This window comes from Drosophila santomea, chromosome 2L (genome assembly GCF_016746245.2).
Source record: "Drosophila santomea strain STO CAGO 1482 chromosome 2L, Prin_Dsan_1.1, whole genome shotgun sequence".
NCBI classification, from domain to species: Eukaryota; Metazoa; Arthropoda; class Insecta; order Diptera; family Drosophilidae; genus Drosophila; species Drosophila santomea.
Window position 1 is genome coordinate 3,378,903 of NC_053016.2, and position 22,803 is coordinate 3,401,705.

General features: G+C 41.2%; 4 protein-coding genes and 1 long non-coding RNA gene across 5 annotated transcripts; 3 read left to right on the forward strand and 2 right to left on the reverse strand.

Annotated features, from left to right (window-relative positions):
- Positions 1-250: 250 nt before the first annotated feature.
- Positions 251-1,886, forward strand: LOC120453464 (serine/threonine-protein phosphatase 2A activator). Its single transcript, XM_039638185.1, has 4 exons — positions 251-409; positions 465-1,088; positions 1,145-1,353; positions 1,447-1,886. Exons 1-4 carry the CDS (start codon positions 382-384, stop codon positions 1,780-1,782), a joined length of 1,197 nt encoding a protein of 398 aa, XP_039494119.1. The 5' UTR covers positions 251-381; the 3' UTR covers positions 1,783-1,886.
- A 9,147-nt stretch (positions 1,887-11,033) lies between these two features.
- LOC120457033 lies at positions 11,034-11,493 on the reverse strand. Its single transcript, XM_039644200.1, has 2 exons — positions 11,369-11,493; positions 11,034-11,299 (listed from the first exon to the last, which is right to left on the reverse strand). The coding sequence occupies exons 1-2, from the start codon at positions 11,433-11,435 to the stop codon at positions 11,130-11,132; spliced, it is 237 nt and encodes a 78-aa protein (XP_039500134.1). The 5' UTR covers positions 11,436-11,493; the 3' UTR covers positions 11,034-11,129.
- Positions 11,494-11,723: 230 nt separating this feature from the next.
- On the reverse strand, positions 11,724-12,069 carry LOC120458179 (trypsin inhibitor). Its single transcript, XM_039645743.1, has 2 exons — positions 11,960-12,069; positions 11,724-11,897 (listed from the first exon to the last, which is right to left on the reverse strand). Exons 1-2 carry the CDS (start codon positions 12,024-12,026, stop codon positions 11,728-11,730), a joined length of 237 nt encoding a protein of 78 aa, XP_039501677.1. The 5' UTR covers positions 12,027-12,069; the 3' UTR covers positions 11,724-11,727.
- Positions 11,725-12,102, forward strand: LOC120458180. Its single transcript, XR_005617167.1, has 3 exons — positions 11,725-11,828; positions 11,898-11,986; positions 12,046-12,102. It is a non-coding gene; the product is annotated as an uncharacterized LOC120458180 (long non-coding RNA).
- Positions 12,103-21,701: 9,599 nt separating this feature from the next.
- LOC120455829 lies at positions 21,702-22,110 on the forward strand. Its single transcript, XM_039642300.2, has one exon. The coding sequence runs from the start codon at positions 21,819-21,821 to the stop codon at positions 22,077-22,079; it is 261 nt and encodes an 86-aa protein (XP_039498234.1). The 5' UTR covers positions 21,702-21,818; the 3' UTR covers positions 22,080-22,110.
- The last annotated feature ends 693 nt before the right edge of the window (positions 22,111-22,803 follow it).

Here is a 22,803-nt window from a genome sequence, read left to right on the forward strand (position 1 = left end):
GGGCACTAATGCAATAGTCCCTTTCTGTCGGTGTATTTCCACTGGACGGCATCTTTGCTTGCATCAGCCTCATTAACCATGTCATTGTATTGTAATGTCTTTCATTTCGAACTGCCTAATGGAACTGAATGCATTATCAGCCTCAAAATATATGATAATCAACATATAAAATGAACACAGAATCGATTAATTATACTAATTTTCTGCAGCTGCACAGTGTGAACCACTTTATGCATTGGCGGCTCATGGCAACGGTCATACTTAGTGATGTCACTATTGCGCTCGCGTAGAAAATGAAGAAGATGCACCCAAAATAACAAACAAAACGTAACTCCTGATCAAAATAGCTTTAAATTGAAGTTAAATAACGATACTACGATAATGGCGAGTGCCGTCAATCAAGCAGCAGGTGAACTTCATGAATTTCTAAAGATACGAAACATAATTAACTACTTACATTGCAGGCAAACTGCCGGCAATTGCAAAGAGGGTGCAAAATCTGGGCGACATGGCCATTTGGCAGAGATCCCGCGCCTACCACGATTTGATTGGATATATTAATGGCACCAGTTCGGCCATTCAGGGCATTAAAACCACAGACGAGATGTTCGAGTCGGAAGTGCTTAAGAAGCTGCTGCGGCTCTTCGAAGCCCTGGAGAAGTTGGTGGAGCAACATCCTCCGCTGGAGCAGCCTCAGCGGTTCGGGAACAAGGCCTACAGGGATTGGGCGCAGGAAATGCGGGAGCAGTTACCCGAACTCCTAGGACAGTTGCTGCCAGACGCCAAGAAGCGCTACCAAGTCGAACTGGAGCAGTATCTCATTGAGTCCTTTGGGAATGCCACCAGGATCGACTACGGAACGGGGCACGAGCTGTCCTTTATCTTTTTCTTGTGCTCCCTGTTCAAGGCCGAGATCCTGCAGGAACAGGACATCGTAAGTGCTGCACTGAGACTCTTCAATCGGTACCTCGAGTTCGCCAGGCAGCTGCAGCGCACCTACAACATGGAACCTGCTGGAAGCCAAGGAGTCTGGTCCCTAGACGATTTCCAGTTCGTGCCCTTCATCTGGGGCAGCGCACAGCTGGCGGGTAAGCAATGGCATGGGATCCTTTTAAGGTTTCTTCTCTAAATCGCTCCCTTACAGTTAAGAGCCCCTTTGATCCCTCAAAGTTCGTGGACGAGCAGATCATCACCGATTACAGGGATCAGTTCATGTTCATTAGTTGCATCGACTACATCTGCAAGGTCAAGACTGGTCACTTTGGCGAGCACTCCAACCAGCTGTGGAGCATCACAGATGTTCCCTCATGGGCTAAGATCAACGCGGGTCTGGTTAAAATGTACCAAAAGGAGGTAAGAAGTAAACTAAAGTCAGTACTAAGACTATTTTGTATGCTTAAATTGAATACCAAGTTATACTTGCTAACTACTATGAGTTACCCACAGATCCTCTCAAAGTTTCCCGTGATTCAGCACGTCTACTTCGGAGAACTGATGGCATTCGAGCCCGTCTCCCCCGGCACAACTCTCTCCAACGCCCGACTAGGTCATGTGGCTCCGCCGCCCTCCAAACGCATCTGCATTGGGACTACAAATTTGGTGCCACCCGTTCCAGTTGCCGCAGCTCCTCCTCCGCCAGCCGAATCTCTCAGCAGCGATCTGAATGTGGGCGACTCGAGCAGTGAGAGCAGCGACAATAGCGTGGTACTGCGTCCAACAACATCGTCGGCTTCTCTGGTGGCGGCCGCCGAAGGATCGGGGGATAAGCCCAGCAAGGAGTAGACTACAGAGTGGAGGAGAGTGGCGATGATCTAACCTGTGTTACAAAATTCTTATTAATAGCGTTGGCCAATGGTCCAGTAAAAACTGTTTACACACAAGTACAATCGTAATTTGTTTTCCTGCGTGTTAAAGTTTCATCTTAAAATGGCTTCGTGGAGCACTTTCTCGGCAAATGGATTTCACATCATTTAATCCTAACTTTTCATCCCCAAATTACCAAAATAAAAATGTAAATCTTAAGCCGCTTTTAATGGTAACAAATGTTCTGCCCCCCTTTACACGGAAAAAAGTACAAAAGTGAAAAGCGAAGCAAAACCAAAGAGAAAAAATAAACAAAATCAATATGGCAAATGAGGCATGCAAATAGATGAACTTATAGTACATCAACTTCTGCGGAGAAAACAGCTTAAAACAGGACGAAATTTTAGCAAAAGGCGAAAAGCAGGAAAGCAGTAAAGTGGCAAAATGTAAAACCAGAAAAAACTTTTGCGGGGATTCCCCCTGAAAGCATAATCATTTATTTTCGACACATCATTTATCAAGCCGTGTGGCAGGCGCCAGCTTGCCACGCCCCCTCATTTCGTCACTTAAAAACTTCATCCGGCATAGTTTTTTTTTCCCTTGTTTTTTTTTTTTCATTTTCTTCGTATATTTAGAGAAACATCGGGAGGTAGGCAGCGCATGCATTAAAACTTTGCCGACGCATTTTGATTGAGGACTTTCGAAAAACATGAAAATGTGTGTGCTTTTCTCCATTGTTTCGGCACAAAATGTAGCAACGAGCGACCAACTTCGGTCATGTTCATCAATTTGACCCTGCCCACGCCCACCCGCCCACATTCCTATTTTCAAAAATCAGTGCGTTCTGGGTTCAGTTTCAGTATCGGTTCGGTGTCGGTTTTGTGTTTTTGCAAATTGAATGAATTTTGCGGGCGAGCTGTTGGCAGGCGTTCGAACAAGCTCCAAAACATGATTGAAGGGCGGCGATGTGGATAGCTATGATGTCTGTGATGGAGTGGGCGTGTGGCTGCGAGGACCTTTCAACTTGGCCAACTGGCAAATGTGGCCGGCAGCGGGATTGACAATGCTCCCGACCGAGATTTCGGTGCTTCTGAACTTTGACAGCAGCATTTACATGTGAGATTCTGTGAATTCCGTAATTAATTAGGTAGTATGTAGTGTGGAAGTCACTTTCCAGCAATAGTGTGTAGAATTGAATCTGCTATTTAATTAAATCAATTCTTTGTTCAGGTGATATCCTCCTGTGCCGCCAATATCCTTATGCTTCTTTCCTCAGCTTAATTTGCTCAACTTGCCCCAACTAATTACGTAAAAGACCATGCCCATCTCGACTTCTTACAAGGAATTTGCGAAAGTTCGAGCTTTGCTCTCGGAAGTCGAGAGGCGAAGCAATAGATGGAAAAAGAAGCCTCACAGGAGCAAAAGGAGTCGGCAAAGTGGCTCTCAAACTGCAGCCAACAATGCGGAGCAGGCACAAAGTTGTCGCAAAAACTTGGAGCCGCTCGCTAGGAAACTAAAAACGCTGATGGAGCAACTTTGACGTGTGCCGGGTGAAAATTAGTTATTGTCTATAGGATTATTGTGGTCAAAGGCACTGGGAATAATCTACATTTATTCATACATTTGAGCTAAGTAAGAAACTTAAGATAATATAGAATACTATATTTTATTCTGATCTTATTTGTTTAATCACATTTAAGCATTTTGAAATAGGTTAGTAAATGAGTTGAACCCTTTTTTCAAGTGTCCTTTGGGGTGGCAAGAAATTGTTTGTTGCAGCACCTCATCGAGGTAAACTTAGTTCTTGATCAACTTTCGTGTTTTTCTTGGCCAAAAGTCGACCGGCTGGGGCGGAGTTCAACTTGGCAACTTTGTGTGCGACATTGACCAGAGTCCAGCCAACTTTCCGGGTTTTCCATCACGTCCGGCAGTCCCAAGATTTCCCCACTCCCAAATTAACTTGGGTGAAAATATGCGAGTGGCTTTTAGGGCTCTCTGTTTCTGGCTCTTCGGGTTGCACAATGTTTTCCCTCGGTTCTTGCGACTCCATTCACCAGTTGTGTGTTTAACCAGATGACGCCACAAAACACCCAGGCAGCCCCACCCAGCATCCTTTATTCCTGACAAGGACTGGCTCCTGAACACAGGCACACAGGCCCAAATAATGAATACCAACAAGTTTTGGTTGCTACCCCAGCTTCTTGGGTTTGCTTGTTTTTGCTAGAGGCTTGGAAGGGCCGAAAAAACATAGACGATTGGATGGATAATATTAAACCATATTTTTAAAGAACCATTTAGCTAGAGAGTTGTTTTATGATTTATATTTATCATAAGCCCTCATATTTTCTAGTTCATCATACCCTTTCCGATTCCAGATACCCCTTCTTTTAAAATGGATAACCAAAGAGTTAAACGTCCCTGGGCCAAACGCATTGTTGGTGCAGAAGTGACCAGCAGGAGATGGGATTGGGATCAGGAGTTAGGACTCTGCTGTGTGGCCCTTGTGCAGGAGGACAATCGGCAGGAAAATGGTTAAACAGGGTTGGCAGCATACAATATGCCTCTTTCAGTTTTTCATCGAAGGAAAGCAACATAAAGCGATTGGAAAACAGATATCCGAGTTATGTTCATACTGCTGCTCGGATTTCATTAACAATGGAACTACTAATTTCGACTAGGGTTCAATTGTATAATGGCAAATAGTAGGACATTAAAAGGAAAGTATATTACTTATTATTTAATGTTTTTCACTTCTTAAAGATAATGTTTTTCACTTCTTAAAGATAATGTTTTTCACTTCTTAAAGATTTTTTAGAGAAATAGGGAGCAGGCGTTTTCATAAATGAACTGGAGGTCGAGCAAGGATTGAGTAGCTTTAAGCGACTGGAATTGGCAGCTCAGGCACTTTAACAATTATTCCGGCTCTTTCCCCATTTTTAGCCACTTGGGAGCCATCCTTAATACTCTTGGAATTACATAGATTAGCGCTAATTTCCGACTACCAACGGCGGCTCCCTGGCTGCCTCGCTGCCTGGTTGCCTTAACCCCTGGATACCCCGCTGTTCGCTTAACCCGCCGCATCATCAAAGGTTACAAATCACTGCCAGCTTCGCTCCAACTTAAAATATTAGCCCAAATGGTTTGAGGAAAACTTCGTCATGCAAACATGACTTGGCAGCCTTCAGGCATTAGGTTCAGGGGGGTTGGTGGGTTGCTGGGCGCCATTGCTGTGGGAAATTCAGGAGCAGCGGATGCGAACGCATCTGAAATGTGTGCTGCAAACTGCAGCTGCTTCTTCCACCTTGGGGCTTTTCATTTGGGATGCTGTTCCTTACTGAGGCAGCCTTTCTATTTGGGGAATCGTCAGTTGCTCGTAAATGCATCCAGAGTGGAGTTGAGTTTCCCAATTTGAAATCAGTTCAGTTCCGAATGTTTAAAATATATGCTTGCATAAATATTTTCACTCTATTTTGTGTGGCTGTTCATAGTTCCTATAAATATGTTGCCTCTCCTTAAATGATATTTCCAAACACACTTCCGCTTAACCTTTTCAGTATCCCCATTGCTCCCATGGCTTCAGGAGATTACATCCCATTGATGTGTGTTTTGGCCGCTGGCCAAAATGGGGGGGGCGATATGCTGCTAAGTCCTGCCTCCTTCGTCCTTCGTTTTATTCCCATCCGAATGGTGGGCCATAAAAAGTGCGCGTGTGCGTAGTTTTTGCTTTTGTTCCACCTCCATAGTGTTTGTTTTTAATAACTTTTGCAATTTGTTTATGTGCTTTACGTGCATGTCCTGAGGACCTCGTCCCAAGGACCTGGTCAGGTGCCTTCCCTATTAATTAGGCCACAAAGTGTCCTGAAACGAGCCGAACGATGTAGGCAAAGGTTATTCGACGTGGCAACACTTGTGGGCAAGAGCAATTAAAGTGGGCGCAGTCATCTTACCTTTTAATTTATTATTTATGGAGTTCACGCATTTGCTTAAATGAAATCCGCCCAAAAAGATTCAATTGTTGTCAAATATTCTCGATTTAAGGCCACATTTTCCACCATTTTTGGCAGCAGCGAACTCTAAAAATTCAAAAACCACTGCAGTCCCTTGAGCGGATCTGAATGTGTTGACATTTTTATGTGTGCATCTGCTTTCTTACGTTTTTTTTTCCCCCGTTTTGGCATAGGTTATGTTTTCGAACTTTTTCGGATGCCTGGCAGAAGCCCACAGCGAAATGTGCTGAGTCCCAGAGCGGCATTCAAATGCACAATTGTTGTCGCCTCGACGGCGTTTGGACTTCCTTTCTTCGTCCTGGCTCCCAATTTTTCTGATCCTTTCTCTTGTCTCAACAACTTGAGTGTGTGTGTAGTCCTTGTTTTCAGCGATGTTGTGGGTGTGCATTGCTATACTGGGGAAAATGCTCTTCTTGTCCAAAAATAAATAGGTATTAGCTTAATCTTAAGCTTGGGAATGTGGTTCGTTGCAGTGAAATATCTTACATTTTTTATTTTTTATTATAAGTTTCACACTCAAATACACAACAAAGTTGAGTAAATTGATGCGGTGCGCACTCGGCGTATACGTGATATTTGTGACCAGCTTTTATCCGAGTGCATGCTAAACATCCGGTTGCCTTTGGTTCCGCAGTGGGTGCTCCTTTCCCTACACTTTCTTCACTACCTCCCCACTTTCACCCACTTTACCCCCCCTCTCCCCTTTCCCCCTTTCTGCTGAGCTGCTTGATGCTGCTGCAGTCGCCGCTTTTTGGGCGTGCGGCTGTCGCTCAACTTCCGCTCGAATAGAGTGAAAAATAGCATTTTAGTGGGCACAATTCGCCAGGGGCCAACCTCCTCGTGCTTCCGTCCGCTTTCCCCGCCCACTTTCCTTTTTCAGATTGACAACACACACATACACACCGGAAGTGGAAGTGCCTGTGAAGAAAGAAGGAAGAGCTACGGCAGCCATCTTGATCCGAACTGTCAGTTAAAGCCGTTAAAGGCTCGCCAGCCATCTTGTTGTAACCAAATTAAATAGTACAATTTACCATATGTCTGCGTGTGTGTGTGAGTTTTTAATTGCGAAAGTTGCCAGCGAAGTTACTCAGTTATAAAGGGAATTCATATGAACAAACACAGAGCTCTCATACACTGAGGGAAAAGTAAGCAATAGAAGTTAAATGCCATTTAAATTACAACAGTAGTAAAGTACACATACATCAAGTACATAATTTAATATATCCTTAAAGTTTCTTACTGTATTTAACAAAATTTCTCACTGTGTGTGCTGCTGCATTTGTGTGTTATTTTTTATGCGTCGACTGTGCAAAGAAAAGTGCAGAAATTGCAAACGACTTAAATAAGCAAACAGCAGTGAAAGGCTGACACACTCACACACATGCAAATACACGGTGCTTGAATACTGGATCATTTACGACCTCTCTTCGTAAAAAAAAACACATTTTTCGCGCTTTGCTACTTAAATAAACTACTTTTTACTACTGACTGGCTTTTACTGCCTTACGTTTTTACATACACCTTTACGTGTGGGCATAAATTGTTTGCATTGTTGTTCTACTTATTTTTTGGATGGTTACTAAAAAGTGAAGTATTCTGCATCCAAGATGTGTACAACTCTGCCCGTAAGGTATCTAAAAGTAAGCTTAGGCATCACATCAACTAAATTCCCTCCCCTCTTTAAATTAGTTTATAAAAACGATCCAAACTATTTTCCCACGTAAACTTTATTGGCATTCTTGAAACGAAAAAAGTCGAATTTTTCAAATATTCCGCTGGTTTTGCAGGTAAAAAGAAAAATGACACGAGTAACCACATTTCCGCTCTCAACTTTATTGGCGATTTTTACGAAATAGTTCGCTTCGCAGAGCAACAAATCAAAGTGCACTTGCATGCATTTTTCATTGTTTTTGCGACGGGGACAAGTTTAAAGTTTAAACTGTCCCCTCGATGGCCATCTAATCAGTCAAAGAGTTGGCCAACTTCGGTCCACTGCATCCACATCCGCACAGTCGCCGCCTGCAATTGTAACTTTGTGCCCGGAGTTTTCTCCGATTGCGTAACTTTACGGCTCTGTTGGAAAAACCAAACAACTGGCGGCTTTCCAAGCCGACCTCCAAGTGCGTTTGACAGTCGGTCGAGGCTGCAAAGGACGAACCAGGCCAACCATTTTCGGACAGGCAAAAAAGGACTTCACTCGCTGGAGGTCAAACGTTTTGGAGCCGTGGTTGTGATAAGAACCACATCTGCATGACTTTTAGGAGGTGGCTTTAAAGAGTGGATATTTAAGTAATATAAGGATCATGTCCCACAAGTCGTATACTTAGCATTATAAAACTTTTAATATAAATTTGCTGGTACAGACACTTTAAAGGTTGTATAAATATACTTACCACACTTTCCCACTGGCAAATCCTGCTGCCCAATTGTAATCCCATTACAACCAGTGCTGTTGGCTTAGTAAACCGATTATAGGAGTCGTAATTAAGCTGACCACACTTCCATTGGTGCGCCTAGCCAAAAGCAGGAAAAGCGCTATAGCGACACTTGCGGATTGGCGGGAAAAGTGCGAGAAAAGCGGGAAAATTAGTGGCGATAGAAAGCTTTTACTGTTGCCCAGCGCACTTAATTGGAATGCACTTGAAGTGCTCCTGCCGCTGAAACAGAGACCGCTGCAAAAATGCGAAGCACTCGCCAGCGAATTGGCAGCTGGCTGATGTTGTTTTCCCAGCTTTCCCAGTTTTCCCCGCAGGGCCAATTACTAAAGATCGAAATTACAACAAGTCAGCAACTCCGGCGTAGTGGATGAAGTTGGGGAAAAACCACTTGCCATAATCCTTTTCAATCAACTGTGGGGAATCACGGGGCGAAGAAGGCGAGTGAGTGCTGCAAGTCGAATAGAATTCGATTTGATTTCGTATTTATATTCAATTTATTCTAGATATTTGCTGCTCTATGCAGCATTTTCCACTCCGATATGCTTTCCTTTTGGCTCGGCTTGCCTTGCGCTTTTTTGGCCTTTGCCAAAGGGGCGATGAAATCAAGTGAAACTTGTGCATTTTCCTTTTTTTTTTGTTTTGGGCCAAATTGAATCGAATTCGATTGGGGAACTGCAGAGGTTTTTAGATGGACTTTTCCCGAGCTTAATGCGAATGCTGTAGCGTTGATGTAATGTAACAAACACAAATAGCCGCATTCTGATTCCATAATTTATGGCCCTAGTCAGCCGTCGGGCGTTTTAAAAATCGCTTAGCGTTTTGGCACAAATGAAACATCAAAGATTTACGAGCCATGATTAAGCCATTTTGCGGCGCGCCTTAGCAAAAAGGGCCAAAAAACAAAGGGCCGTAAGCGTGGCTTTCGCCGAAAGGAGGCCTCAGCTCAGCCTTGTCCTTTACGAAAAGGAGTGCAAGTGTTTCTGCGCAAAGTGTTGAGCTGAAAGCGAAATTCCCCTTTTTATTTATCGAATGTGTCGTGCAGTGGGGGAAAATCGCGGAGGGCGCATTATTTTCCTTCTGTTTTCCTTACGGAAAACGCTTCGCCTGCTAGCAAGCTGTGAGTAATTGTTCGCCTTAATTGCGGCCTGCAAAATGTCTTTGCCATTTTTATACCCCCTACTCATAGAGTGAAAGGGTATACTAGATTCGTTGAGAAGTATGTAACAGGCAGAATATATATATTCTAGATCAGGATCAATAGACGAGTGAATTTGGCCATGTCCGTCCGTCTGTCTCTCCGTTTGCTTGTCAATTTTTAATTTTGTTTGTGAATTTCTGTGAATAGGCTAAAAAGAATGTTGAATGCTTGCTGAGTAACGGGTATCCAATAGTCGGGGAACTCCACTACAGCGATCTCTCTGGTTTTTATAGTGTTTAAAACTTAAAGCAATCTGTAAAGTTCAAGTGCTTGATAAATACTGTAGCATACCTTCGGGAAATTTTAAAGATTTTTCTCACCACCTAAGCTATTTCTTCTTTTGCGATTTTAGTTATTTTGGGGCTTCTAGCACTGACCACTCGACTTGGCTGGACCTTGGGAGTCCTGCAAGTCCTGTAAGTCCTCTCATTGCTCCCACACGGGAAAGGACTTATTTTGTAATTACCACGAGCTTTGTGAGTTCGCTTCCTCGCCAAGGGCCATTACTCATGGCACTCTTTAATTATGCTGGCCAGAGATTTGGCTGGCCAAATTCAGAGGAATATGTGACTTCCTGGGTGTGAGAACCCAATTAAGACGCGCTTATTTCAGGGAAACACCAAAGTCGATCCCACAGCTGATAACGTGCAATTTGTGAGGGCATCTCTGGGGGATTCCCCTGCCCTTTGGTTTTGCATTTTTTGTTTATTTGCGGCGCCAATCCTTTGGAGGCTTATAGTTTTGTAATTGTTTCGGGACGGACCTCGTCCTTTTTTTTGTTGTTATATTTTCGGACTGATTTCGATGGCTTTATCCCTGCTCGGCACTGCTTTAAATTGCTTGAGGGCTTGTACCGATTTTTATTCCGCTGGTTCTTGTTTTTCCCGCGTTGTTTGCCTTGTGCGCAATTTGCATTTGGGGAAATGGCGGGAAATTGTGCGCGTTTCCAGGCGTGTGAATAATGTGTGAGCTTACCGAGCTTCTTGCCCCCAAAACCGGATGCTGCCACTCGGGTGCCGTTCCAAAATGATTTGTAGGCATTTCAATCTAATTAATGTTGTTGATGCCACCATTTCGAACGGGTGCACAAGAAAAAATCTCTATAAATTCGAATATTTGTAAACTCAAGATAAAATTCAACAAAAGCGCACGGTAAATTTAAATGATATGTAAAAATATATATAATTGAAGTATTATTGAGGAATATATTTTAATATAATTACCTAGCACAACTGGATGGCGCGAATTGCACTTTGGCACCCCGTTGCTAATTGTCTACCAAGTTTTATTTCCCCCAGTTTCGTCCTTCGTCCTTCGTATCGTCCTGCTGCCAGTTCTTCCACTCCTCAACTTTGTTCTTTTGCAGCCATTACGCGCACTTGTCGTCGGGGTTGTCATTATGCTTTCATGGCTTTAGTTTTGCCCTGGGCATAAGTTTTCTAAAAAACGAAATATGAATACATAAATCGCGAAAAGGGGTGTATGGAGCGGTGGGCGGAAAGCCAACAGACTTGCTGGCAAATAGGAAAAGTTTTGGAAACTCTTTAAATCTCTTTTCGCTGATTGCAGGAAAACAATAACAGGGAGTCACTTTAAAACTTTAATCGGTGACAGAACAAGCCAATTCGCTGTGACCTATTGGCATTCTTTATAATGTTTTTATTTTATTTTGTTGCCATAATACTACTCTTTGCATTTATCCTCGCATTCCTTGATGCTCTCAAAGGATGTTCCATCGGTGTCGCATGCAATAAAGCGCTTTGAAGTACACATGTTTTCCCAACGTGAATAGCCAATTCGAGTTATCAAAGTGTTGCAAGCACCTTGGCCAAACAGCTCAAAAGCACAGCTGGCTAAAAATGCAATTATTTTAGATAAGTATAGGCCAATTTTAAACTTGAAATACTTTCTTATATACTCACGATCTTTTAAAGCTGCAACACAGCCAATTATGGAAACAATTAGGTAAAACCTTACAAATCTATCCATTTAAGAAGTGTTCCTTAACGAAAATGTTATCATCTAAATGAACAAACATTGTTTGTATTGTGTCTGTATTAACTTAAAATCTGTAACTAATTGGATTATGATTGGTATTAGCTCTATGACTTTAACCCTTGTTAACTATTTATAAAAATGAATTTAGTAACAGTGCTTAATAGAATTATAGAAACTTTTCGAAAGAAACTATACCTCAAATACACATTATTATTTATTTTTGTAAAAACTACATAAACGATTGTTCATTCTTGAAAGGCTCTTTTATTTTATTATTATTTTATTATTCCTTGCATTTCGCTTCACATTCCTTAATGCTTTTGAAGAAAGTTCCTTCGGCCGAACATCCACCAATGTGCACAGTTTTGCATTTGTTTTCACTGGGTATGTAAACTATTTTCGTGATTAACATTTTGCATAGACCTACACCTCGATATTTTACACCACAAACAGCTAAATAACAATAAGGTAATAGGAGTTAATTGATTTATTATGGATAAATATGGAATACTCACGGTTCTTCAAAGCTGAAACACAACCAAGTAATGCAAAAATTAAGCAAGCAATTGAGGGAAGTTTCATTTTAATTTTGTATTTGCAGCAGGAGTAACACTTGCACCTTTCAACCGACTTGAAATGACTAAAAGTTAGCAATGGAAAACAATTTAACGTTAATGCAAATTAAATATATGATAATAATAAAGTAATATAAAAAAGCAATATAAATATAAAGTAATTATACCAGCATTTCATCCAGAACAACGGCTTTTTGTTTTCGGGCTCATTCATCTTGCACCGAAAACAAAACACTTGTTCAAATTTTTCTTGGAGAGTTCATATGTTCTGTAAATATAATTTAAAAACTTCCCTAGCATTAGCATAGCTCAGGTTTCTTTGCTTTTAATGAAACAATTTTCTCAAATATCCACTCACTTCTTTAAATTTAATCTCCCACTTTGTTTACCCTATTGATTGGGAATCCCTCGCAATTCCATGTGGATTTCCCCTTGTGTCTACGACAGAAATCGAACATTTGATACGAAATTTCAATAAAAACAGATGATAACAACACTTAACCCTCGGCAGCCCCCACCTGCAAACCCCCTTTAACCGTTGACAACCAGGTGATTGTCTTTTTCGAGTCCCCCGGCATTATTGCGAAAAGCTTTGTGCAAATTTTCTCATATTTCCTTGCTAAGCTCTCCTCAAGGACAACTCAAGACGAGGGCAAATGGCATAAAGCAAATATAAATATGCTAAAGGGGGAAGAATTTGTTAAGAAAATGTATTCTTATATTTTGTTGCCGTTTGCCCCAGTAATTGTTATTTGATCGAAAAGTTGTATTATTTCGCTTTTGCCACATTTGCCAAACCAAACAAACTGCAAAAGAGAAAACTTAAAACGGAAAACGATACATTTGAACGAGTGTTTTCAATTAAAGTCAAGACGGGGCCATAAGCGAAATTCAATTAAAAACTTTAAAAGCCTCCCAACAATTTCCAACTGCAATTAGATGAAGGAAAACACACACACCGAGAGTTCTGATTGCATTCAAAACTAGATACTCTTGCAATATATACGGATACATGAACGCAGCTGAGATACAAAAACTTCGCTTTGGCAAACTTTTAGCTATTATGTAACAAAACTGCAATCCATACGCCCCTCTCGCCATTTTCTCAACCATCTGGCTTACATTTAAAAACCGGAATTACATTTCTTCACTGATACAGGAGATTTCAGAAGTCCGAGTGTGCATACAGCTTTAATGCCTAAGAACTAATAACATAATTATTTTATTTTAAACCTTGGTTTGTAGCAGCATATCCTTTTTGTTGATATGCCAGCCATGGGACTTCTAGTGACTTCATTTAATTAGGAACTTTTCATAAACAAGCGGCTCACTCAGTATAACTTTAGATGGGAAGATGAAATAGCTTTTGTTTATGATGATAAAGATGCATAAAAGTATCAAAGTTGTTGAGCTAGAAAGAAAAACTTGTGAGACTAATATAATGGTGTTTTCTGAAAGAAAAATAAACCCAGAACTTTGCCATTAACGTCAGTTTTCCAAGAGCTAAGCTCTTCTATTAATTAATTTACAATTATATTCTAGTTGTATGGGATTTCGCCATATAAAGGCTAAAAGATAAACTTTCATTTAAACTTCATTAATAAAAGATAACTTTCATCAATTTGAAACAAAATGTAATTCGATAAATTGGTTAGTTTTTATAGTCTCATAAACTGTAATCGACACATTGGAGGATTTATACCACTTTTTTTTTATGGGGCTGACAGCTGTTGCCACTTTATCATAGATAAAAATTTCCGAATTTTTAATGGCGATTTGAAAGCTTTGAAGTGAAATATAACAATATATGGCAGCCTCGAATTTCCACTCGTGAATGTTTTAAAGTCCCGAAAGCGGATATTGGTTGGAAAATGGTGTGTTATTTATGCCATTGTTCGATTTGTTTGCCTTTCAACTCTTCATTTGGCCATTTGTTATACATATGTATATATGCCAGATCGGATTTATGTTGCCGCTGTCAAGGGTTTCATTATTATTTGTTTCCCGGGACCGTTTCATTCGCAACTTTGCGGCATTTGGCATTTGCATTTTTATGGCAACACTTTCAGGGGCCGCAATTATTTCCCCATCTCGAGTCCTGCGAACCGAGAATTTTATTGCCCCTGCATCCGCTGCCGCTGCCTCGTGCGAGGACCTTTATCTCCTTTTTTTCCCGGGGTGCCGCTGCCATTTGGTTCAAGTCATCGAGGCATCGACAGTCATTTGGCAGATATATTGCAGTCACAACATCGCATATAACACATCAATATCCGGCACGGCCACGCCCACACACACACAGCCACACACATTGCGCCCCCAGCCGACGATTTGCACATAAACAGGAGCAATAAGCGAGCGAAGGACGCAGGACGCAGGACGAAAGCAAATTGAAAACGACAAAATACAACTGAAATGTGGCCCAAGTTGTGGGTAAATGTAGGTTTGTGATGCTCTGCGGAAATCGAGGAGAATGTTGTACATAATTTCTAACATATTCGGAACTAAATGTGCCAACAGCTAAACATAGAGTTTCCTTACTTACGAAAATTACTATTATTATTTTATTGAAAATGCCCTAGGGCATTGCTAAAGGGTTATATTCATTGTATTGCAAAGACACGAAATTTTAATAATAATGTGTTTTAGACATTTGAAATGCCTGCAATACCCTTTTACTTCGGTTTCTCCCCAGCAAAAGTTCGGTGCGAGTGTAACGAATATTTGTTGTACCGGATATCCGCTTTTCCATGTGACGGAAGTTGTTGTTTCCCTCGCACTCACTGAAGAACTCAAGTTGGCCCCCTGAAAATTTTCCCTTCATTTTGGAGCTGTTTTTTTTTCGCATTTTATTACTTTTTGCTCCGTTGTGGCGAAGTGTTGTTCGGCCTGCACAAGATCTTAATTTCGATATTGATGTCAAATTGTCGCGCGGTTTAATTAAAAATATCCACAGAGTGCAGCAAAAGTGAAACAGAAACAAGGGAAAGCCGGTGCAGTTTCCCAATTGTTGTGGCTTTTCTTTTCGCTTACTTTTTATTTTTGCGCATTTCTGCATTGTGCCTCTTTTTTGGCCTACAATTGCCGAGTGGCTCGATTTGGGGACCAACACGTTGTCAACTGGGCCGTAGTTTCATTGTGGCTCTAGGCCTCAAAAAGTTGGCGCTTGTCCTGCAGGATTAAACTTTAATTTCATAAAAGTATGTAAAAGACAAAATCACTATCAAGGCGTTGTGTTTGAAAAGCAGCATGCATTCCGTTTTAAATAAACAATAATTAATGTATTTAAGAGGACATGTGTTTTCAATCGTTTGATATACGTATGTTGGTTGACCGCAAAATTCTTTCACAGCAATTCGCTCAGCAGATGTCTGAGCCACATGTAACTTTCATAAATAAATGCACATGGAAGTTTCCAATTTCATCAGTGCCATTTGAGTTGATCACCGCAGCACTGCAGCAATCGGTGATTTTTTCACTCATGATTTCCGCAACCGAAAGTCCAGCGTACATTATTAATGATAATTTAAAATTTATTTTGCCTGCATGCCATGACGACTACGACGATGATGATGATGATGAGGATGGGAATGTTGCCAATTGTTTTTGCCTGCTTTCCTTTTGGGAACTCCACTTTCCATTCTCTCTGTCATTTTCAACGCCGATTCGCTTTGATGGGCAATGAATGATGCAGGACTTCAATTGTGGATGCCATCAAATATTTATGAATTAAATGGAAAATCATCAAACGGATAAGCCCATCGGTGCGGTGGCATCTGTGATGGCATATCCTTTTCTGATTGCTGCCATCACAACGCTAAAGTGGGATAATTGCAATGAAAAGTGTTACCGGAGTAACGAGGTCCTGAAATAGAAGTAAAATCGCTCGATATGCGATAGGTGTGTATATAATTGAATTATTTTTAGTTTAGCAATGAAAAACTTATATGAAAGCTTGGCCAATATAATTAAGCGAGCGAAAATTGAAATACGCAACTGGCAGTCAACGCAGTATTATCCAAAATATTACCGCCAAAAATATTCACACAAACTGCACAAACTTGGCGCAAACTTTGTAAGTAGCCCAGGACGAAAAGGACTTTGCGAGCAGCAGGATGCTGAAGTAACTTCCTTTTCGACTTGTCGGTGCGCCTTAGTTGGTTTTACTGGTAATTGCAGTTTGCAGGGGGGCGCCGAGGCGAAAATTGCCCCAAAAATGTGGCGGCAAGAAAATAAGTTCGCTGAGGGGAACTGGCGGACTTATAGCCTCCGACCTCGGAAAATACAACTCAAGTTTATGTTGCTACTTCGCGTGGGAATTAAGTTTCTTGGACTATCTTTTAGTGGCGGTGTGGCAAGTGGCAAGTGGAAGTTCATGTACCAAAAATCACTTATAGTAAGCTGAAATCGCTATCTTTATTCGCCGTTCTAAATGTTTTGACAGGGACCTCGCCATATTTCACATTTCCAATCCCATTCCGCCAATTGATTCGATTCCATATTCCATATTCCTGGCTCGTAAAACGTTTGGCCAAAACAACACAAAGCTGGGCAAGTGTTTGGATTGTGTCTCTCCCAAAAGTTTTAAGCTGTAAATAATATATATAACCATTTGGCACACTAACAGTATGTGAAATGGAAATCGTGCCAAGCGGTTTCAAAATCTGATCCTATATGTATGTGTATGTGTGTATTTTTCCCACATTTTTCCCTGCAGTCGCTTCAGCCAAAAAGCAGCGTACGTGGACCAGAAAGCGGAAAAAACAATTTCCTCGCTCGGAACTGGCTTTAGTTGACCCAATAATGCCACAACAAAATAGAATCCCTTTGCCAATCTATGCAGCAATAGTTGTTCCTGTCCTTCTGTCCTTTTGTACTTCTCCGCATCCTTTCGCTTTTTGGCTGCAAACCTTTGAGAATGTTGCAATTGCGAGTTGCCGCTGAGAGCATGTGGCATGGGTCATTAAAATCATATGCTGCTCTGGTCAAAAACTGGCGATTTGCTGGCAATCTGATAAAGATGACTAGCAGCCAGCAGCCATGAAAGAAATGGAAACACTCATGCACACTCCTGGCCTGAAAGGAAATCCTAAAGGATTTTGGTGTAGGCAGGCTGCCAAATACCGTGGGAAATTTAAAACACAACTTAAATTTAACTAATTGAATGAAACATGTAACAAAAATATGCAACAATTTATTCGGAACTTGAAAGACTGATTACTTAGTCCAAAAGTATGGGATAAGAACTTAAGTTATTTCAGCCGCATTTCTTTTAATTATAGTATGTACTATTTAATGAATAGGGGCAAGCTGCCCAATCGACCCGACTTGATTGTGGATCCGCCTAAGGTAGCGTTTATTGTAATAGATGGGCTGTGTTAGAAAGTTTCCAATATCTGTTCAGCACATACAGCCGAGGGCAAGTAAGTGGAGACCGGCATAATGTCTGTGCCCCATTTTCTGGAGGCCCACTTGCCCTTTTTGCACCATTTGCTGGGCGGCGGGTGGTGAACTTGCTACCCTGTGGCGTGCATTGAGTTTCATGACGTCATTAGCGTTAATGGCTGTCCGTGTGCATTATGCACCAGTTTAAATATGCGCTCTGAATTCACTTTTTGTTTAATGAAAAGTTACACGAGCTGCAAATGAGCAGCGACTTGCATTGCAAATAATGAGCCACAAAGTGTTTGCCATTAAATTTGCGGTCCCGTGATGGTAATGAGGTGATGTGGGTGGTTTCAAGTTTGGCTTTAGCTGCGGCCTTTCATCGACTAGTTGAAAGGATTTGGCTCGTTGTCATGGCGGCTTTTGTTTCACGTTGCTAAGCAAGTCAAGATAAGGGATTAGATTGCTCGTCGCTTTCTGTAAGCCTCTCAATTTCCACGCTCGCTTTTATCGGCGCCAATCTTCTGGATTTCGTTTAGTCATTAATGAGGCGATGACACGTATGTGGTTTGTAAATTTTTGAGCGGGTATATATCCATGACGTTGCCATGACAGTGGGATATCTTCATGAATTTAAGGTGAGCCGCAGCAGTCTGAAAAGCTTGTGGAAATAGGTGGGAGGTAAATGGGTATTTCATGAATTGAATGTATGAGAGATTTTCTATTCACAGGATGAGATTACGAACAATTAGCCAGGATACTTATTGTTTGGGCTTGTTATGCTCATTACTCAAAAGGGTATACAATATTCTATATATATATTCACAGGCCGAATGACTATCTTAATCTCGTTTTGATTGCTCAGCAGATCATCAAATTATTATCTCCTTACTAAAATCTAGCTGCATAAAACCATAGAAATAAAACGCAAGTACGATTTTCATAACTTTTCCATTGGCATTAAACACCTCGCTGTGTGGACATCGCGTTGCTCATTTCTTGCTGATCTTCCCCTTTTCGTTTATAACCCTTTCAGGCTTAACACGTTTTCCCCGCTAGATGTTGCAGCTGAAAATGGGTGCAATACCCCTTTTTTAAGACCCTTTATGGATGGCCCACTTGTGTTCCGCACAAAAAACCAACTTGCAAGAGCTTAGTCAGCGCTTACACGCAAAACTCGCACACATCAGCCAGTCGTGGCATAGCGCATATCTATATGTATTCTATATATTCTTCTTGTATATGTATGTGTGTATATATTATCTTTATATATGTAAGTATGTATATATTCTGCTTGTGTATGTAAAATATGTTTTTTTGTTGTCTGAATTCAACGAGGCATGCAAAATGCCAGCGAAACAGGAGCAGCAACGAGTTGGACTGCAGCTTTAGTTTTAAATTATTTTGCGCAATTTTATTTCGTTTCGTACATTGGGGGTATGTACCCCGCCCCCCCAAAAAAGGTGTTAATCAAATGGCCGGCATGTCCTGCATGATAAATGTCCAGACGGGAAAACACATTGTGAGCTGGGAGTGGCCAAAGCCCTGCGGCTTTTCCCTTCTGCGTGAAGTTTTCCCTGGGGCTGAGTAATTTTCCAAATTCATATCTCGTTACGCATGTAATGTTAACTTGATATTAGTAAATTGTAGCTTAAACGGATATATAATCTTTTTGGCAGAATTGGAAGCATTAGTTACATTTGCAGCTAGTTAAATTTAAATTGAAAGTCTGGTGCTGTTGCCTGAGTTTCCACTGCTCATCGGCAATTGAGCTAGTTGCACAAATGGCACTCGAATTCCCGCCATATTAAAAGTTGCGGCTTGGCCTTGTTCTGCGGTTAAGCCCGATAGCTCGAGCTGTATGCCACATGCCCCAAAAAGTATGCCACGTTGTTGCCGTTGCAAGTTTTGCTTTTTTTCGCCTTTTTGCTGCCTGCATTTTATGGCTCTGCTGCATTATTCGTGTGTGTGTGTGTGTGAGCGAGAGGCAGGATGTGTGCGAAGGAGAGCGCAATACAGTAATTGTTACATGCATTCGAGTTGACTTGCTGCGGTCTATCTGCAGCACCCCCCTCCGCTTCCCTCGCCACATATGCATTGGCAATTTAATGCCACGACAATGCCGTATTATTAGTTATCCTTGCCGCACCCCGCACGCCCCCAGCCCACAACCACTGCCACGCCCCCTGTGAAACCGAGCTGTGCATAATAAATTAACCGCATGGCCGGTTCGAGTTTTGCTCATTAAAGCGCATTTGTATTTAGTTGTGCATAAAACATTAAGCGAAAATGAGCCAACGTGACCAGAACACAACTCATGTCCTTTCCCAAATGCCCATGTGTGCGTGTGGTGTATGTTGGTGTGTGTCTGTGTGTATTGCTCTAGGTGTGCGTGCGTATGCGTAATTACACTGGCTGCTCACTCGAAGCGAATTCCATTCAATTCACATTTAAAGGGCCAAGCGAGAAGATCGCTATCGAACGTGGATTTTGTCCCGCTCCTGGGAAATCACCTGTAATTATGTGATTAAAACGCTCTCGACTGGCGGGTCATGTATTGATTTTAAATTGAATAAACTTGTAATTAACTGAAAGGCCTGCCACTACGCCCACCGCACATGTGCTGTGGATTTTGACAGAATTGGAGCAAAGTGTTTGGATATTCACTGAAAATCCGAGAAGTAATCGATGTATAAATATTTTATCTATTTTATTTGGGAATTTTCTATATTTTCTCTGTACACATTTAAAAAATCAAATCGCGCCACATCCTAACTGGACAATAACCATAGCCGTAAGTTATCTTCTTTTTATGGATTCCATTCACAGAAATATATAGAAAAGGAAAGCCCAAAGTATTATGATAAAGTTTATTACTCGAATCCTCTATTATATGCATAAAAATGCAATTTATTCGCTAAATACCACAAATGACCTTAGAAAGCCACAACTTTTTCCGCCCTGTCACATTTGCTTAGGCCTTCAGCAGGAAAACAATTTAAACTTTCATTACAGTCAACACATTTTGCCCTTCTTCTTTTCGGCCCTCTCAAACATTTGGCCACTTGAGCGACACTCATTCATAAATGCGAGAGTCTCCATGGGTGTGCGAGTGGGGCAATTTTCCAGCTGCTTCACATCCTTGAAGCTCCCCTTCTTCTGGGGACTCTGGACTCCTTCCTTTCATGCTTCTCGGAATGTAGAGTACTCTTTGAAAGGGGGCACATGATTTGAAAAAGCAGAGAGTTATAGTATAGTTATAGTATATGATTTATAAACATACCGCAAGATTCTCTTCAGAGTAATATTTCTGAAAAGTAGATTTCAACATTTATTTAGATACCATTTAAATTGGCTATTATTTAACTAAGACTGCAAAGTCCAAGTGTATTTGACTCAACTCTAAGCTTCAGCGGTTTGCCTTCCATTTGCTTGTGTGAAATTTTCCGCATTTTTGCGGCGTCTTCTGTAGTTGTAGTGGTTTTGAGTAATTTCCAGCAACATCTGTGGGCAGACATCGCGATTCCGCATCCTTTGCACCCTTCTGCGACTTCCACATCCACTTCCGTTTCCGCTACGCCCTCTTATCATTATTGCTCATCAAGCGTTTCTAATGAAGTCGTAAAAATTGAAAACTTTCAAGGCATGTGAGCGTGTCCTTTATCTCCTTCCCCGCCCATCGGCATGTCCTTTTTGTGGCGTTGCGGCTTATGTGTTTTGCTTTATTGCTTCTCCTTATTTTGGTACATTTTTTCCAGCGCCCGTCATTTTGGCCTGGTCTTCTTTTTTATGCCCCTTGCCGCCATTAAACGTTTATTTTTCTGCGGTTTTCCTCGGCTTCTTTTGGATTTCTTTGTATGTTTTCCGCATTTGTTGTGCAAACTCACATAATCAGCTTTAAGCTCTGTACGCCTGCAGCTTTATAAGCAGGCACATGCCAGCAAATATTTACTGGCAAACTCAGTTTGTTTATACGTTTGTTTGTTTGTTTGGTCTCGACCGCCCTCGATTTAATGCTAATTTGGTGTTTCGACTCGTAAATAATTACGATTGCCCATGGACAAACAAGAGCCCCAGGAATTGTTTAATTTATGTTCGACTGAAACATCCATGTATGCTGGTTTGCAAACACTAAATTAATAATACTCATTTTAGGTGTCAAATTACATTTTAGCAATGCGAATTTGTTGTGAATTTCTATTCAAAGTTGTAACTCCGTTTACGTAAAAAGAAATCTGAACACCAATATTGAAAATCCAATGTTTTTTTGATTAAATATATTTGCAATTAGTACGCCTAAGATATTTTTGTCTCAGAAAATGTCACTTTTCGGCAACATTTTTAGGAAAAATCTCTGAAATTAAATTGATTAAATTTTCAGTTTCCAAACTCGGATATTCTTTTGCCATCCTTCAGAATGGTGTGTCGCTTCAATCCTTTTTACATTGGACCAACTCCACCCAGCTGCTGCACGGACTTGAAGCCCGACTGCAACTGCCCACCGTGTTCGCCAGATACAGGGTATCAGGAGCCTCGACCCGTTCATGAGGAGTGCAACCCGGGTGTGTCCAAGAAGGAGACCAAGGAGAGCAAATGTAATCCTCCTTGCATAGAAGCCCCCAAAAAGGAAAAGAAGGAGAAGAAGTCCGAGAAGAAAGATACCAAAAAAACTAAATAAAACGTAGCTTTGCTAGAAATTCCTATTAAAATTCCCATATAGCATATCCTTTTTTTTCAAACACAAAATTCAATTATGGCAGATACGCACGAACATCGAACTTGGCTTCGTAAAATTCAATTACACGCAGTTCACAGCTACAAACATGAATCCATCTACTCGTATGCACCATATCAAATCAAAGTCAACCGCAAATATATTTTCAAATTGAATTCTCCCAGAAGAAAAAGGCACAAACGTAAAGAAGCGGTCATAAAAACTCAATAAACGGCAATAAAATACGTATACGTATAAATGTATATGTATATAAATATGCCATAGCAGACTTCAAACAATTTGCTCCGGCTAACATTTTCTCTCCAAACGAATTTACTTCGTCCTGATTTTGCCGGTCTGACAGCTATTCCACGTCCTTTGGCTCCTGGAGGCTGACTAATTTCATTTGCCACCCACTTTTGAAGGAGCTGGAAAAGTGAGGGACTTGTAATTGATTTCATTAAATCATTTGCTCGGCGAAGAAGAACGCAAATTGTTAGACAATGGGAAATTACAAAATTAGACACGTTTTTACAACTCATTTGCCATTTTTGATGTGTACCACAAGTTATGGCATGTGTAGCTAACTTTTCCTGCTTTCCCATTTCCTGTTTGCATTTTTCTTCTGCATTTGCTCAGTTATTTGCTTGCGGCAACTCAGGCATAAGCATTTTTCTTTGCCAATTTC

What these genes read in the sequence shown, in the direction of transcription:
- LOC120453464 (XM_039638185.1), top strand. Translation starts at nt 382, where the DNA reads ATGGCGAGTGCCGTCAATCAAGCAGCAG. An exon ending in TGCCGTCAATCAAGCAGCAG is followed by an intron (nt 410 to 464) that starts GTGAACTTCATG and finishes CTTACATTGCAG; the next exon opens with GCAAACTGCCGGCAATTGCA. An exon ending in GGGCAGCGCACAGCTGGCGG is followed by an intron (nt 1,089 to 1,144) that starts GTAAGCAATGGC and finishes GCTCCCTTACAG; the next exon opens with TTAAGAGCCCCTTTGATCCC.
- LOC120457033 (XM_039644200.1), bottom strand. Translation starts at nt 11,435, where the DNA reads ATGGATAGATTTGTAAGGTTTTACCTAATTGTTTCCATAATTGGCTGT. An exon ending in TGTTGCAGCTTTAAAAGATC is followed by an intron (nt 11,300 to 11,368) that starts GTGAGTATATAA and finishes TTGCATTTTTAG; the next exon opens with CCAGCTGTGCTTTTGAGCTG.
- LOC120458179 (XM_039645743.1), bottom strand. Translation starts at nt 12,026, where the DNA reads ATGAAACTTCCCTCAATTGCTTGCTTAATTTTTGCATTACTTGGTTGT. An exon ending in TGTTTCAGCTTTGAAGAACC is followed by an intron (nt 11,898 to 11,959) that starts GTGAGTATTCCA and finishes ATTGTTATTTAG; the next exon opens with CTGTTTGTGGTGTAAAATAT.
- LOC120455829 (XM_039642300.2), top strand. Translation starts at nt 21,819, where the DNA reads ATGGTGTGTCGCTTCAATCCTTTTTACATTGGACCAACTCCACCCAGC.